Genomic DNA, 13,230 nt, shown 5'->3' with positions numbered 1-13,230 from the left:
TCTTTCTGTCAGGCAAGAACAACCCAACCCCCAATATACATTGGGATTAAATAGTAACAAAAACAGGGTGAGTTTTGAACTGAACCCTGTTCCAGTGACTGGTGATTAGTGTTTGAACCCCTGCAACCACTGGTGTTTTGTGACTGGTGACCAGTGTCCATTGACTGGCAACTGGTCACTGATCAAAGGCCAGTCCAGATGCAAGGATCTAATGGATGATTCTGTATCAGATTTATCAAAAGAGATTGCTGTTTGTCCCTCTCAGGAAAGTGTCCGGATCAGATGCAGGAGGTTGCTCGTTTGATCACCAGCCCTGATGACATAATAATGAGCATCATAGATCCTTGGTCTTGGTGACAGTAGCCTTCCACAACTGGATTTAATCCAGACCCTTCCTGTGAAGGTCACCATTGAAGGTGGAGAAGATGATTGGCCCTTCTTCCTCCTATTGCATATGTGGCAACTTCTTGCCAACTCCCACATCTAATCACTCCAATGACAATAAATTTGACAGCCATCCATGCCTGCACACCCTGTGCATGCAAAGCGGGTGTGATGATTGTGTCCCATGGGACTGTCCTGTAGACATACTGGCCCACAACTTGCATCTTTAAAAACCCAGAAATTAAAATGTGTGCAATGCAAACAATCTGAACTAAACAAAGCACAGAGAATACTTACGCAAGCACCATAACAATGATGGGGAATACAAATTAATGAAGCACTAATTGCTAACCAAAGTGCAAAGCCATCCCTAAAATTTACAAGAAGGGCACAGATAACATAAAGCAAAGACTGAGGGGACAAATACTCAGTTGATACAGAAAGGTACTGTATGTACTGCATATGTGTCACAAGACTTGAAATGAAATAAATTGTGTTCAATTTGCACCTCCCTCCTCCCCCACAACCGGCCTGTTACAATAAAAAAGATAAATAAAATGCTTATTTGATAATAAAATGAAAGAAATTAACCTTGTACTGTTATCATTTATTGACTTTTTGTGTCGACATTAGCATTTTATTAAAGGAAAAATATATCCACAAACTCTGTAAGTAATGCATGCACCCATAGTGTTATAGTTTTAGTCAGACAACACAACACATTGGTCATTGACGTGAATACAAGAAACGAATCATGTTTGGTTGTCCTCAAAGGTTTGAATGTCATGAGAATGAAAACTGGATCCTGCAATATCACATACGAATGAGAGAGAGAGAGAGAATGAGAATTATCAACCCCATTGCTCAAAAGCACCTGACATTCATGCATGACACAGTGTAAGGTACAAAATAACCAAGAGTGTATTATTTCTAGGGTAACAATATGACAATATCTCACAAACTAAAATCATTATTAGAAATACATTCACTGTGAGTACAAATGACAATCTTTTTGATTCCATGGGTTACAGAAAGTATTATTAAAGCAAGCTAATGCTGTGTATACTATTTACACTCAAGAACTTGAAACCCGTTTGTTTCAATTATGACAACAGATGGCATATAAATGAAAGCCCAGGTGTTAAATAAACACACCTTGTAACAGCCAAAAACTCATTGTTTGAAACTACCAGTGAGATATCAAATACAAAGGTTAATTTATTATGAAGCAAGCTGACCCTGGAAGCAGACTTTGGATTCCTTTCAGCATGGAGATTTTTTAACCCTTTACTCCCCAAGTACGCTTTTCTACGCCTTTATCTTTGCCCCCATCTACCCCTAACTACGCTTTTACCTTTGTCCCCCATCTGCGCATTTTTACGCATTACACAATATCAACTATGAACATGTTACAAGTTTCCATTTAAACGTTGATTCGCTGTGAGGTAACCAAATGCTGGTAAAAAAATAAATCATCTTTACTAACATTCAATTTTAATGATGTATTACTTAACATCAGAACATATAAATCTAAATTTAACCAACCAATTATACGTAGAGGGTACCATACGAATAATATAACGCAAACACGGCAGTGAAATATGTTAGCTAAATATTTTCAACAATAATTTCACCAAGTATGTCGATTAAATACATGTTTGTATTTACATATTAATGTTTAAAGATTCGAAGCACAAGTTGCAGTGATTAAAACAAAACAAGTTGTGCTTCGATAGTTGTTTTTATCATGAAATGATGACAAATAATAACTTAAGGTAATCTGGCATTAATAACAAATGCAGACTTTCAGTAGAAATGATTTAGGTTATTTTGAGGCTATTCCAGGAATGCGAGAATAATTTTTGTGTGAGGATGACGTTGATTTACGGTTTATGTGTTTTTTTATGGGGAGCAAGAGTATGATGTCGTGAACATCATATGGGATGCACAGGTAAGAGGGTTAGATTTTTATATGGGAAGTAATGGGTTAAACTATGCATATGTATACAAAGTCGACTGACATGGGGAAGCCAACTTTGATTTCTTTCTACCAGTTTTCACTGGGATTTTGAATATAAATAGAAACAAATCGAACACTTTGAAACAATAACTTCTCACACATTTACACAAAAAGTGATTCCTTGCAGTCATTGTTATCACATACACAGCACATATAAGGGGGAATAAAAATAAAACAAAAAAAAACACAATATAGATGTCCGCTATTATGGATAAGTTTGTAGTGCAATACTCAAGTAGTGAAGAGGCCTTGCCTCGTGCATGGAAAGAAAATCTGTTGCCTAAAGCTTCACCTAAGAGGCCCATAGGTTCACCAAAAAAGCATGCTAGAGAGGAGGAGTGTGGTGTAAAAGAAAATGAACCAGCTGCAAAAAGACACAAAACTGGAGACCCCAGTCAGGAGAGAGATGATGCCTACAAAAATGATGTCAGGCGAGGGCATTACAAGTGCTTTACATAAAAGCAAAAACAGGAAGTTGTAAAATTCTCAAAATTGCATGGAAGTCAAGTAACAGCAAGACATTTCAAAATCCTTAAATCAACCATTGCAAATTTTTCAAAAATAGATTTTTTTCAGCAGCTGAATGAATTGGGACATTTAGCAAGGAGTGGGAGACCAGTATCATATGGCAATGAGTTAGATGGAAAAATTGCAAAATGGGTTCTTGTCCAATGCGATCTGCAGATCCCTGTTAGTGTGGACACTATATGCACTTATGCCAAGGAATTTGTGCCAAGTGAACATCCAGAAATTGAGTTTCAAGCCAGTAGGAACTGGACAACATGTTTTTTAAAACGATACAACCATGTGCTTCATTCACAGACAATGATGGCCCAGAGTCTCCCAGAAGATTTGGAGGAGAAAATAAAATTATTCCACAAACTCATAAAGACAAGAAGAGAAGAAGACAATTTCGAAGACAAGATGATAATTAACATGGATGAAACTCCTATGTACTTTGATCTCATTCCCGGATGAACTGTCGAAAAGAAAGATGTTAAAAGTGTGAGAATTTGCATGACTGGTGCGGCTAAAAAGTATCTAACCTTAGTACTTGCAGTTTCCCCAGCAGGAGATGATAATTTTTCATTGTGAGGGAGCTAAAAGATATTCAGGCACCAAAAGGATGGATCGTATGTATGCAGGAGAAGGGTTGGGTTGATGAGGAGGTGATGCTGCAGTGGATTTAAGAGATATATCTCAAGTATACAGGAAAGGAACGATCTCTTTTAGTGATGGATTCATTCTGGATGCATTATTACCGATGCTTAAAACAGGCTTTGAGAAGGCATAACACGGTGCCTGCAGTTATTCTGGGTGGATGCACCTCCAAGCCACAGCCACTAGATGTCAGTGTAAATAAACTGGTCAAGTCTGACATGAGGGAAAGCTGGACAAATCTTATTCGTAAAGCAGCAGAGGGCCTTTCCAAGGAAAATGACAACACGTCTCATATTAAGAGTGCAGATAAATAAACAGTTGTGGACTGGATTGTGAAAGCAGTCAAATTGCTTTGGAACAAGCCAGATCTGATCCAAAAATCATTTAAAGTTTGTGGTATTAATAGTAACTTGAATGGATGTGAGGACAATATCATAAGAGATACTGAATGTGATGGCAGCGACAGTGAAGAGGATGAATTTGATGGATTTGAGCCTGAGGAGGTTGAGTGGGCAATTAAGAATGTGGACAAACTGAAGAATTTAAATTAAATATATTAGCGGCATTCAAGTTTGTTCAGCAGTACTTATATTATGTCAGATATCACTGCTATGTAAATAAAAGATGTTCGGTTTTGGAATTAGTATGGTTATCAATCACTCTGTACCATCACTATCTACCTGTATGTCCTTCTTTCTTTTTATCTCTCTCTCTGTCTGAATATATTTTAATGTAATTACAGTGAATAGTTTATACTGTGCTCATCAATAGTTATTTTGCCAAAATAAGTCATGTAACGAGCACGAACGGCAAAAAAAACTTGACATTTAATTTAAAAAACCTTTGTTGAAGCATAAATTAAACAGAAAAAGTTGAACTCATTCTCAATTACACGAACGAATTCATTCTTACCTGAGCTCTTGTTCTTACTGAATTTGCATCTAGGAAGAAAAGTGCAAACAAACAAAACTCACAACTTTTTCTTTTTTAATGTTTTCTTTACTAAAATGTACATTTTAGTGCATTTTCCAACTTGTAATTTTTGAATAATTTAAAAGGTGTCCCACAACTTACGACTAAAAAAGAAGATGTCTCAGAACATACAGTGCACAAAAAAATCAGTTTTAAAATAAATTTATGGTGTCCCAACAAATACAGTGTCCCAACATGTATGGTAAATATGATATGTGAATTGCCAAAAAAGACATTAAAATATGAAAACAATAGCAAATTGTTCTTTCTAACACTGGCCATCCAGTACTATTTGGATGATTAAATAATTAATTTTGATTGAGGACTGTAGTCCCAGAAAAGGAGAATCAATGCAACAATAGCAGGTAATGTTTAATTCCTATTAAAACTTTCATTTAGTTCTATTATTTTGCCAAGGTAAAAATCACTCAATAACAAAAAACTCAAATGAAGTAACATCAAAAGCACAAGTAATAAATTTACTTATATTTTCAAGGGCATCAATTTTCATGGTTTGCAAAAAGATGCATTTTCATAGTACTTATATTAATGGTTTAGCCTTTGTCAAAGTTGTCAAATTTATGATATTTAATTTTATGGAATAACCTTTAGAAATACCCAAAATAAAACTATCCTGACAATAAAGCTAGAATGATTAAAACAATACATGCCAGTATAAGCACAAATCAAACCCATATTAAGATGAATCCCTTATACAGTGTTTTTGTCTGAATGCTCAACATCAAATGGAGCTGAAGCAAACAACGTCAAGCCAAATTGTTACTGAAGCATGACTATACATTTAGTCTGCACCTTAATCTTTTAATCAATGGATTTATTCAAGATTTAAACTCTTGCACTTTCTATACTTGACAGCATATGCAAAAACTAGAAAGAGTTTAAATCACATTTATATGACTGACATGTTTCACATGTCATAAAGACCATGACGGCAAAAGGACAACTTCACTGGTCAATGCACCCAAATATTAACATTCAAGTCAATTCATGTTTAATGGATAATCATGGCTTATGAGAACATGTCTGAGAGAATGGACTCTATCATCCATGGCTTGGAGAAAGCTGGTATTATGTAATTTCAAGATTTTTTACATAACAAACCTTAATGTGTGCCAAAAGACTTGATCTACACAATGATGGATATTATTCAGTGAATTTGTCCAAAAGTCAGCAAAGTGTAAGATTTAGTATCAGGGTGCAATTAGTGTATATTTACAGAGTTTAATTAGTGATTGAAGTAATAGTTCTAGTATTTTATATTACTCAGTCTGATTGTTCCTATGGATTAAAATGTATGGAGAAAAATTATGATGAGATGTGCAAACATGCCATTACACAATTTTTTTCCTGAAAAACATAATTTTTTACTCCCAAATCCCCCTAACAAGTCCTTGTTTAGTGAGAGAAAGTTACACACAAGTAAAGGTTTTTCTAAAGTTCCTAATTTTGTAAAGTTTTCATGGCTAAGGGGATTCTTGTTCTGTACTCACCTTCTTTCAAGTAACATCTTTGTTGGTCAACTTTCCTCCCCCAAGTCCAAGTTTCAAAAGATGGTGACCTTGCCCTTAGGTCTTTTGGATTTCATTTTACATTTTACAACAAGACTTTGTGTTCTTGTCTGATAATATTTTGTGCTGTGATGTCAGATTTCCAAAGTTGTAATTATTTTTGCCTTAACATGTAACTGATGAGTACATTAACGCATTCTCTCTCCCTCTCTCTCTCTCTCTCTCTTTTGAATAGATTTGGGTATTTTTGTTAATTCTATGAAATTTTGTGATTATGGACTGGATTCATCTGTGAAAATTGTACATGAAATATATCGGATTGAAGCAGCATGGAAGAAGCACCTTGGCATCTGCAAATGTGTTTCTGTTTCTGTAATTGCAATTGGAATATATTCAAAATTACAGTACAATTTCGAAATGTGTAATCAAGACTGAGAACCTATGACATGGTTCATGTAATTCAGATTTGCATCACTAAGAAAGTACATTTTGAGGAAATTCAGGATGTAAAACTGTAAGTATATTTTTTGCCATTCCTATTACCAGCTAAAGAAGTCAAGTATATGCCTTGTCACTTGCATGTTATTTGTAAGGACCCTGTCTGGCGTCTATTGTATAGCTAGCCTAAATCTGAAACATTGTATCAAAAAAGTTAACACAGAATGTGCCAAAGCAGCTGGTATGTGGCAGTCCATGAAACATCTGCTTTAGTTCTTTCAGAAACAAATTTCATTAACCAAAACATAAAGTGCCTACTACACACGTGTACATGAATTGTTTACAAATCAAAAGTGCTGGCGTCTTCATCCATTGTTTGTTTACAATAGAAAGCAGTTCCTTTGTGCACATGAATGCAATATGTAGGTGTGCAATATCGTAAAATGCTGAATGATTCTGACAATGTAAAGTTAACGGAGAAAAAAATGAGCATATAATAATTTAATATTCAGTTTCTCTTCAAATCATATGACTGTATCTTCAAGTAGTATTGCATATGGTATACACATTAGATGTATCTCTTCTGTTTTCTTTTTTATTTGTTTCATGACATTATTGGGTCACTTATCATAATGTCTAGTCCTGGGACTTGCAATTTTACAAATTTCAGAATTGGTTTGTTTCCTTTCATTGTCAATATGTTAACTCCATTATTCACCTTCATGGTTTGAGTCTCTATCTCTTCCATTTTACGCCAAACAAAGACAGCTGCTCAGATTTGTGACATTTCTGGCCTTCTTTCTGGTGATATGCCTGAGGCATCTAATTCTAGGGTCCTTTTGGGAAACATGCATTCTAGAAACAGTCCTTCATATATCTAAACCATCCTTGTATTTTTCCAATACTGGCAATTTGTAATGCTATAATATCCACATAATAACCCTAAAGCTTGGGCTGCACTATGCACATGTACTTGTGAGCAATGCTCATTGTTCTATGAAAGTCAATATCAAATCCAAAATTTGCAATGAAAACTATTTATACTTTTGAAGATATTTGTCACATTTGAGACTATGGCAATCTGGCTGGCACTTGGCTGCCAAATGCTTCCTCAGAGTCTTTCCTCCAGCAGACTTGTGAGCAGTTTGCTTAGGGCGAGTAGCTGACAAATAATTCAAGACTTTCCTTCTCAAGAACAGTGTCAGAAGGGAGTAAATTAAAAGGTTAGGAGGTCAGAGATGAGCAACTACCATTTCATAGAACACTTAATTGGCTGTGAATAGCTATAATGATGCCATGTCAAGTCCTTTGAACATTGTTGTGGAAAAAGCCCATTAGGCTAATTTGCATAGGCAAAGAACACAAAGTGGAACAGCATAATTCATTTAAGTATGGTAGACAGAGATGTGTGCTGAAGGACAAATGCTGTTAGAAGTCACCGCCTTCAATGAATTGCTTATGTCATCATTGTTAAAGATTATTGGTAAGTTTGTGATCAGTGTCAGCATTTCTTTGAAGTACTCTCTATATAAAATGCATAACAAAATTATTTTATTGTATTAATTTTATTGTTAATTTTTATGGCAAAATGTTAAACTGCATGCATAATTTAGGAAAAGATGAAACATCTGCAAAACAATCAAAGCCCAGCATTGGTACATTTCTGAACTCATAGATGGAATTTTACTTCAGCAGCAAGGAAAGCATTTTAATTTTTGCACACACTGCAAACATCCCATCAACATTTTTAATTTCTGACTGTATAATATCCATTTTTTTTTACACAGCAACACCACTCAACATGTTTACTACTTCATTGCAGCAGTGAAGATGCAGAAAGATCATTTTCTTTTCATCAGGGAAGCTTGATCATCCTATTTCAAATGATGAACAACAATGACATTTGTTTTACCTTAAACACACCCCCTCCTTGACATTTGTATTACCTTAAACATGCCCCCTCCTTAACAACACTGACATTTGTTTTACTTTAAACATGTCCCCTCCTTAACATTTGTATTACCTTAAACACGCCCCATCCTTAACAACAATGACATTTGTATTACCTTAAACACACACCCTCCTTAACAGCAATGACATTTGTATTACCTTAAACATGCCCCCTCCTTAACAACTAGACTACTGAGAGCAACAAAGACTGCATCTAATTATGAAAATAATTAGTGGATATTAAAAACATAAATTTAGTGTTTATTAATATCTATACATATATATTATTTAATATTTGTGTGGCTATTTTTATGTGAGCATTAGTACATATATGGTGATGATACTGGTCAACCTAACAACTATTTTTGCTTTACAAGTATATTTAATGTATCAAAGAAAACAATTGTTGTTTTTTGTCTTAGTTATCAACTTAGAATTTCCTAATTCATTATAGGCTTATATAAAAAGATTGCTTATTCTCATCTTACAATGTCACTTTTTTAGGTCATGGACAATTACACTAACCCCGACCCACCCCGATTAACAAGTGCATAAAAAAACCAATACTGTCTGGGAATATGGTATGTATGGATATGCTTTCAGTAGGATTTAAATTTGAGCTAGAAACTTTGCTACCTGTAATTAAGAGTAACAATGTTTTGTATGTATGCTTTATGTAGATTATTCATTCAGAGGAATGATAACTGGTTAAATCGTAAATCAGAATTGCAAAAATAAAGTGCAATTATTTCAGCAGTTTCATTTGAATTAAGGAATGTAATAAATAAGCATTAAATAAAATGTATTAGTCCAAGCCATTTTAATAATACTAGTTCTTAAACACCATACACTTTTATCTTTTCTCTCTGTCCTTACTGATCTCACAAAACATATCGATTTAGTGAGTGGAACAAACAATTACCAGAAACTGTATTCATACATGTTAACTGGAATGATAGAAAATGTTTCATTATTGTCTTTTTAAAAAGAGTAATTTTTAAATGTAAGCTAAAGGCAATATTTTCTACAATAATCAAAATGAATTGACAAATAGCTGGGCTTTCTTTATTACAAAGAATTTATCAATAAGAAAAGGGACTTTAAATTCATGGCTAGAAGCAACCATTATAAAATTCACAAAAATTGGTACCACGTGCAAAAACCACAGTAACTCAAAATTCATTTTGTCAACAAAAGTTGTATGTGTGCGGCCTGACAGAGCAAATTTTGATATTACCATCATTTTTATCACAGTATTACTACTTTTATAATTATTACCTGATAACATTTCCTAATGTGGAGAGACTTTGGTTGATTGCTGACCCTTCTTTTAGCCTGTCCCCTGTGGCCCCAGTGGAGTCAGCCCTTTCACTGCCTGCAAGGTCCACGAGATTAACATCACTACTCCTGGTGTTACTCTGACCCATCGCATTCTTAAAAACCTGCAGGATATTAAATTATCATTTCAATACAGTGAATCCTGACATAAAGGACATTTCTACAACAACACACTTGACCAAAGACCATCTTTAAAAATCCCAAATGAAAACTCCCATATGACAGTCATTAACTAAGCTGTTTCACGTAAATAGAACATCCCTTTGGTCCCACATATTTAAACTGAACTTCATGCAAAAAAAATGCACCTTGTTACAGAATATTACCTGTGAAATTTCTCATTAGGGCTTTTATTGTGAACTTGTTGCTGCATATATGATTTAGGATTTTCAATTACCAAATTCTATACATAAAGTCTTGACTTTATGACCAACATGAAAGTACTTCAACAGATTTAGAGGTGGCTTGAAGTTGCAAATGTGTTAAACAAGTTACATTTACAAATGCTGAGATGAGTCCCAGGAGCAACCATTTCCATGTTTCCACCCTGGAACCACAGATATGTTTTAAAACATGATGCCACTGCACTATCCATGCACAATAAACAACTCAATATTTGTTAAAATGCAGTAAAAACTACAATGACTGGTCCCAGAGTGTAATCAATGATTACATAGTTCACCTCTATATTTGCTAGTCTCTAGTGACCACTGTAAGATTAATGTTGTTTTCCTTTTTGTTTTTTTATTAAATCATTGTTGTTAAAATCTGTTTGACAAATATTATAATCTACCACCCCTAGAAGCCAGATTTTACTGGGTAAAGGTCACAACTGTTGAGTGACCAGCAGTACAAAAATAGTTCATGCATCAATAGTTACCTTGATTAGCCACTACATGTAATGCCTCATAAAAATCATACAGGATGCAGTTCCCATGTCCAGTTCCTATAATCATTCACATGTACATGTATAGTTAACTATCTGAGGGTAATGTATTGTAATATTCAGTGTACAAATTTACCAACTGCAATAGTCAGAAAGGGCCTTCTGAGTAGGCTAAACTATAACCCACATTTGTAAACCCTAACATAAAGGACAGACAAATGACTAACTATGGACAGACAAATGATAGACTATGGGTAGACAAATGACAATCGACAGACAACGGACAACATGCCATCTACATGCTCTTCTGGTCTATAACCATTATGGCTCAAGTCTGCAGGATACAACACTGTGTCATACACTGCCAACAGTGAAACAGGTCAATAACTCTCATAAAAATTGCAGAGACAGAGTGATTTGTTAATATGCCTTATCTTCAGATGATGACCGTATTTGATAAGTTTCATGGCAATCCATGCAAACAAACTGCAGAACTAGTTGGACTTATGAGATTGTGTGCCAGACAGAAGAATAGATGGGCATAAGGATTACCTCAGTTGTCTACATGACATTAGTGCCAATATAGTACAACTGAAGGACAAAGTTCGTAATTAAATAAGGGTGATAACTCTGTTATATTTTGCTGAAAAAAAATGAATCAAAATTGTCCTAGGTCTTCCTAATCTAAATTCTTATACTCAATGTGACTTCAGTCCACAGAGTCAATTAACAAAGTCCATGAAAAGTTATCAAGTTAAAACTAAAGTCATGAAAGACATGATGTATCAGACTACATACATTTGAGTCGACCAGCAGTAGGAGAAAATTACCATTTTAAAGACGGTGTACAGCACATACCATTTTACAGTTGAAATTCACCAATTTGAAAATTAAAAGATTAAAAGAATTTGTGTAAAGGAAAAATTTCTTTTTACATGTTCTATCAACAGAAACCAGTCTACTTGGGACCAGAACTGTTCCAGCAGTGCAACAACTGAAGTGGTGCTATAATGCATTATGATTACAAATACAATTAGGCATTGTTGCATAATGGCTGACATGTGTGCAGAACATGCTGTAAATTGATTATCTTACTTTGTAATTTGGAAATTTACGGCTAAAGGCATGATATTTATTGCGGCATTATAAGTAATAAAAGGAATCCAAGGTGGTTGATCAAAACCTGAGAGTCTTTGAAATAAAATCAATCAACTTTGAAGAGAGGTGAAATAAAAAGGAGAAACCATCCCTAAAAATGATTTTAGCAGAAACACTTGCTTAAGCAATTTGATTTTTTTGTCTTATTTAATTATTATTGTCTTTTTCCAGGAGACATATTTAATTTAAGCTCACCTTTATTGGATGTCCTAGTTCTGTCACAGGTATGTGGATTATGATATGATGCTGATATGAAGTCCTGGTTATATGACACATATGTGGATTATGACATGAAGCTGATCTGATGATCTGGTTATGTGACATGTATGTTGGTTATGACATGAAAATGATCTGATGTCCTGGTTATGTGACATGTATGTGGATTATGACATGATGACTGACATCTGAATGAAAAAGGTAACACTATATTTGCCATCTAAATCTATGGTAGTGGCATAAAAAAAATTAAAGTCATAGAGTTCAAGTCTTGAGAAAGCCTCTGCAATTACATACCTGAACAAATCTGATGGTAATAACCATGTGAGACCTGCTGCTGGTGGCATTCATGTTCGTGGATGCCGTAGTTCTGTTGATTGTGCCCTGTTCCATCAGCTTCTCTATCTCAGCATAGGCTCTTACAGGTACAGCCTAAAGAATAAATGCAGAAAATTTTGGATACTGGCAGGTCAAATATTGTAATCTAAATTTAAAATTAAGGAACTGTCTGATTTTATATCCTTTGAATCTACTGTTGTGAAATCATCATCATTTACCAATGACAAAATAAAAGAAGTAAAAAAATCTAAAACATGCAGTTCTAAATGACACTGTGGTGAAATCTTGACTATTTATCAATGACAAACTATATAAGGACTCAAAAAACTCAAATGTAGTTCTAAATGATATTGTGGTGAAATCATCACTATGTTATCAAAGACAAAATATAAGAAGTCCAAAGAATAAAAAACCTAGTTATAAATGACTTCCCATTCCTTCATTTCTATTGGTCTAGATATCTGGATAGTAACTTGCTCAGATAAGTTATTTTATCCCGCCTCCCACTCACCCTCATAAATTTTCAATCCAATAACACTTAGGAAGATCTTTTTCGTAAGTGTTTCTTTTCTTCCCCACTTGTTAAATGTTATCTACATTTATTACTCTCAACTATGGCGTAACTCTGGGTTAAGTATTCTAGTATCCCTTCCATATGAAACTGTTTAAAATTTTCATTTTTATTAACAATTTCTGATTTTTAAACATTTTTTTAGCACAATAATGAAACTGTCTTAAACTAGCTTGCTTAAATGAATTGCAATTAGTCTTGGGGTTTGTTTTTCATGCATGGGATACATGCTACCTTAATTTTGCATGCATGTGACATTTGCTACCTT

The 13,230-nt window shown here is 34.5% G+C and overlaps 1 protein-coding gene across 7 annotated transcripts in view; it reads right to left on the bottom strand.

Moving 5' to 3' along the window:
* Positions 1-13,230, bottom strand: part of LOC149808284 (kinesin-like protein KIF28) — a 203,922-nt gene that overhangs the window by 111,388 nt on the left and 79,304 nt on the right. For all 7 annotated transcript variants that reach the window (XM_089975594.1, XM_089975606.1, XM_089975633.1 and 4 more), the window contains 2 exons: positions 12,350-12,484; positions 9,733-9,896 (listed from right to left, as the gene is read on the bottom strand). In XM_089975594.1, coding sequence (XP_089831720.1) covers positions 9,733-9,896; positions 12,350-12,484 — 299 coding nt within the window. The remainder of the gene's footprint in view (positions 1-9,732; positions 9,897-12,349; positions 12,485-13,230) is intronic.

The sequence above is a fragment of the Sinohyriopsis cumingii genome, chromosome 1, assembly GCF_028554795.1.
Source record: "Sinohyriopsis cumingii isolate HCF-2022 chromosome 1, ASM2855479v2, whole genome shotgun sequence".
In the NCBI taxonomy this organism is placed as follows: Eukaryota; Metazoa; Mollusca; class Bivalvia; order Unionida; family Unionidae; genus Sinohyriopsis; species Sinohyriopsis cumingii.
The sequence above is the reverse complement of the archived record's forward strand: the minus strand, read 5'-3'. Positions and strand labels throughout refer to the sequence as shown.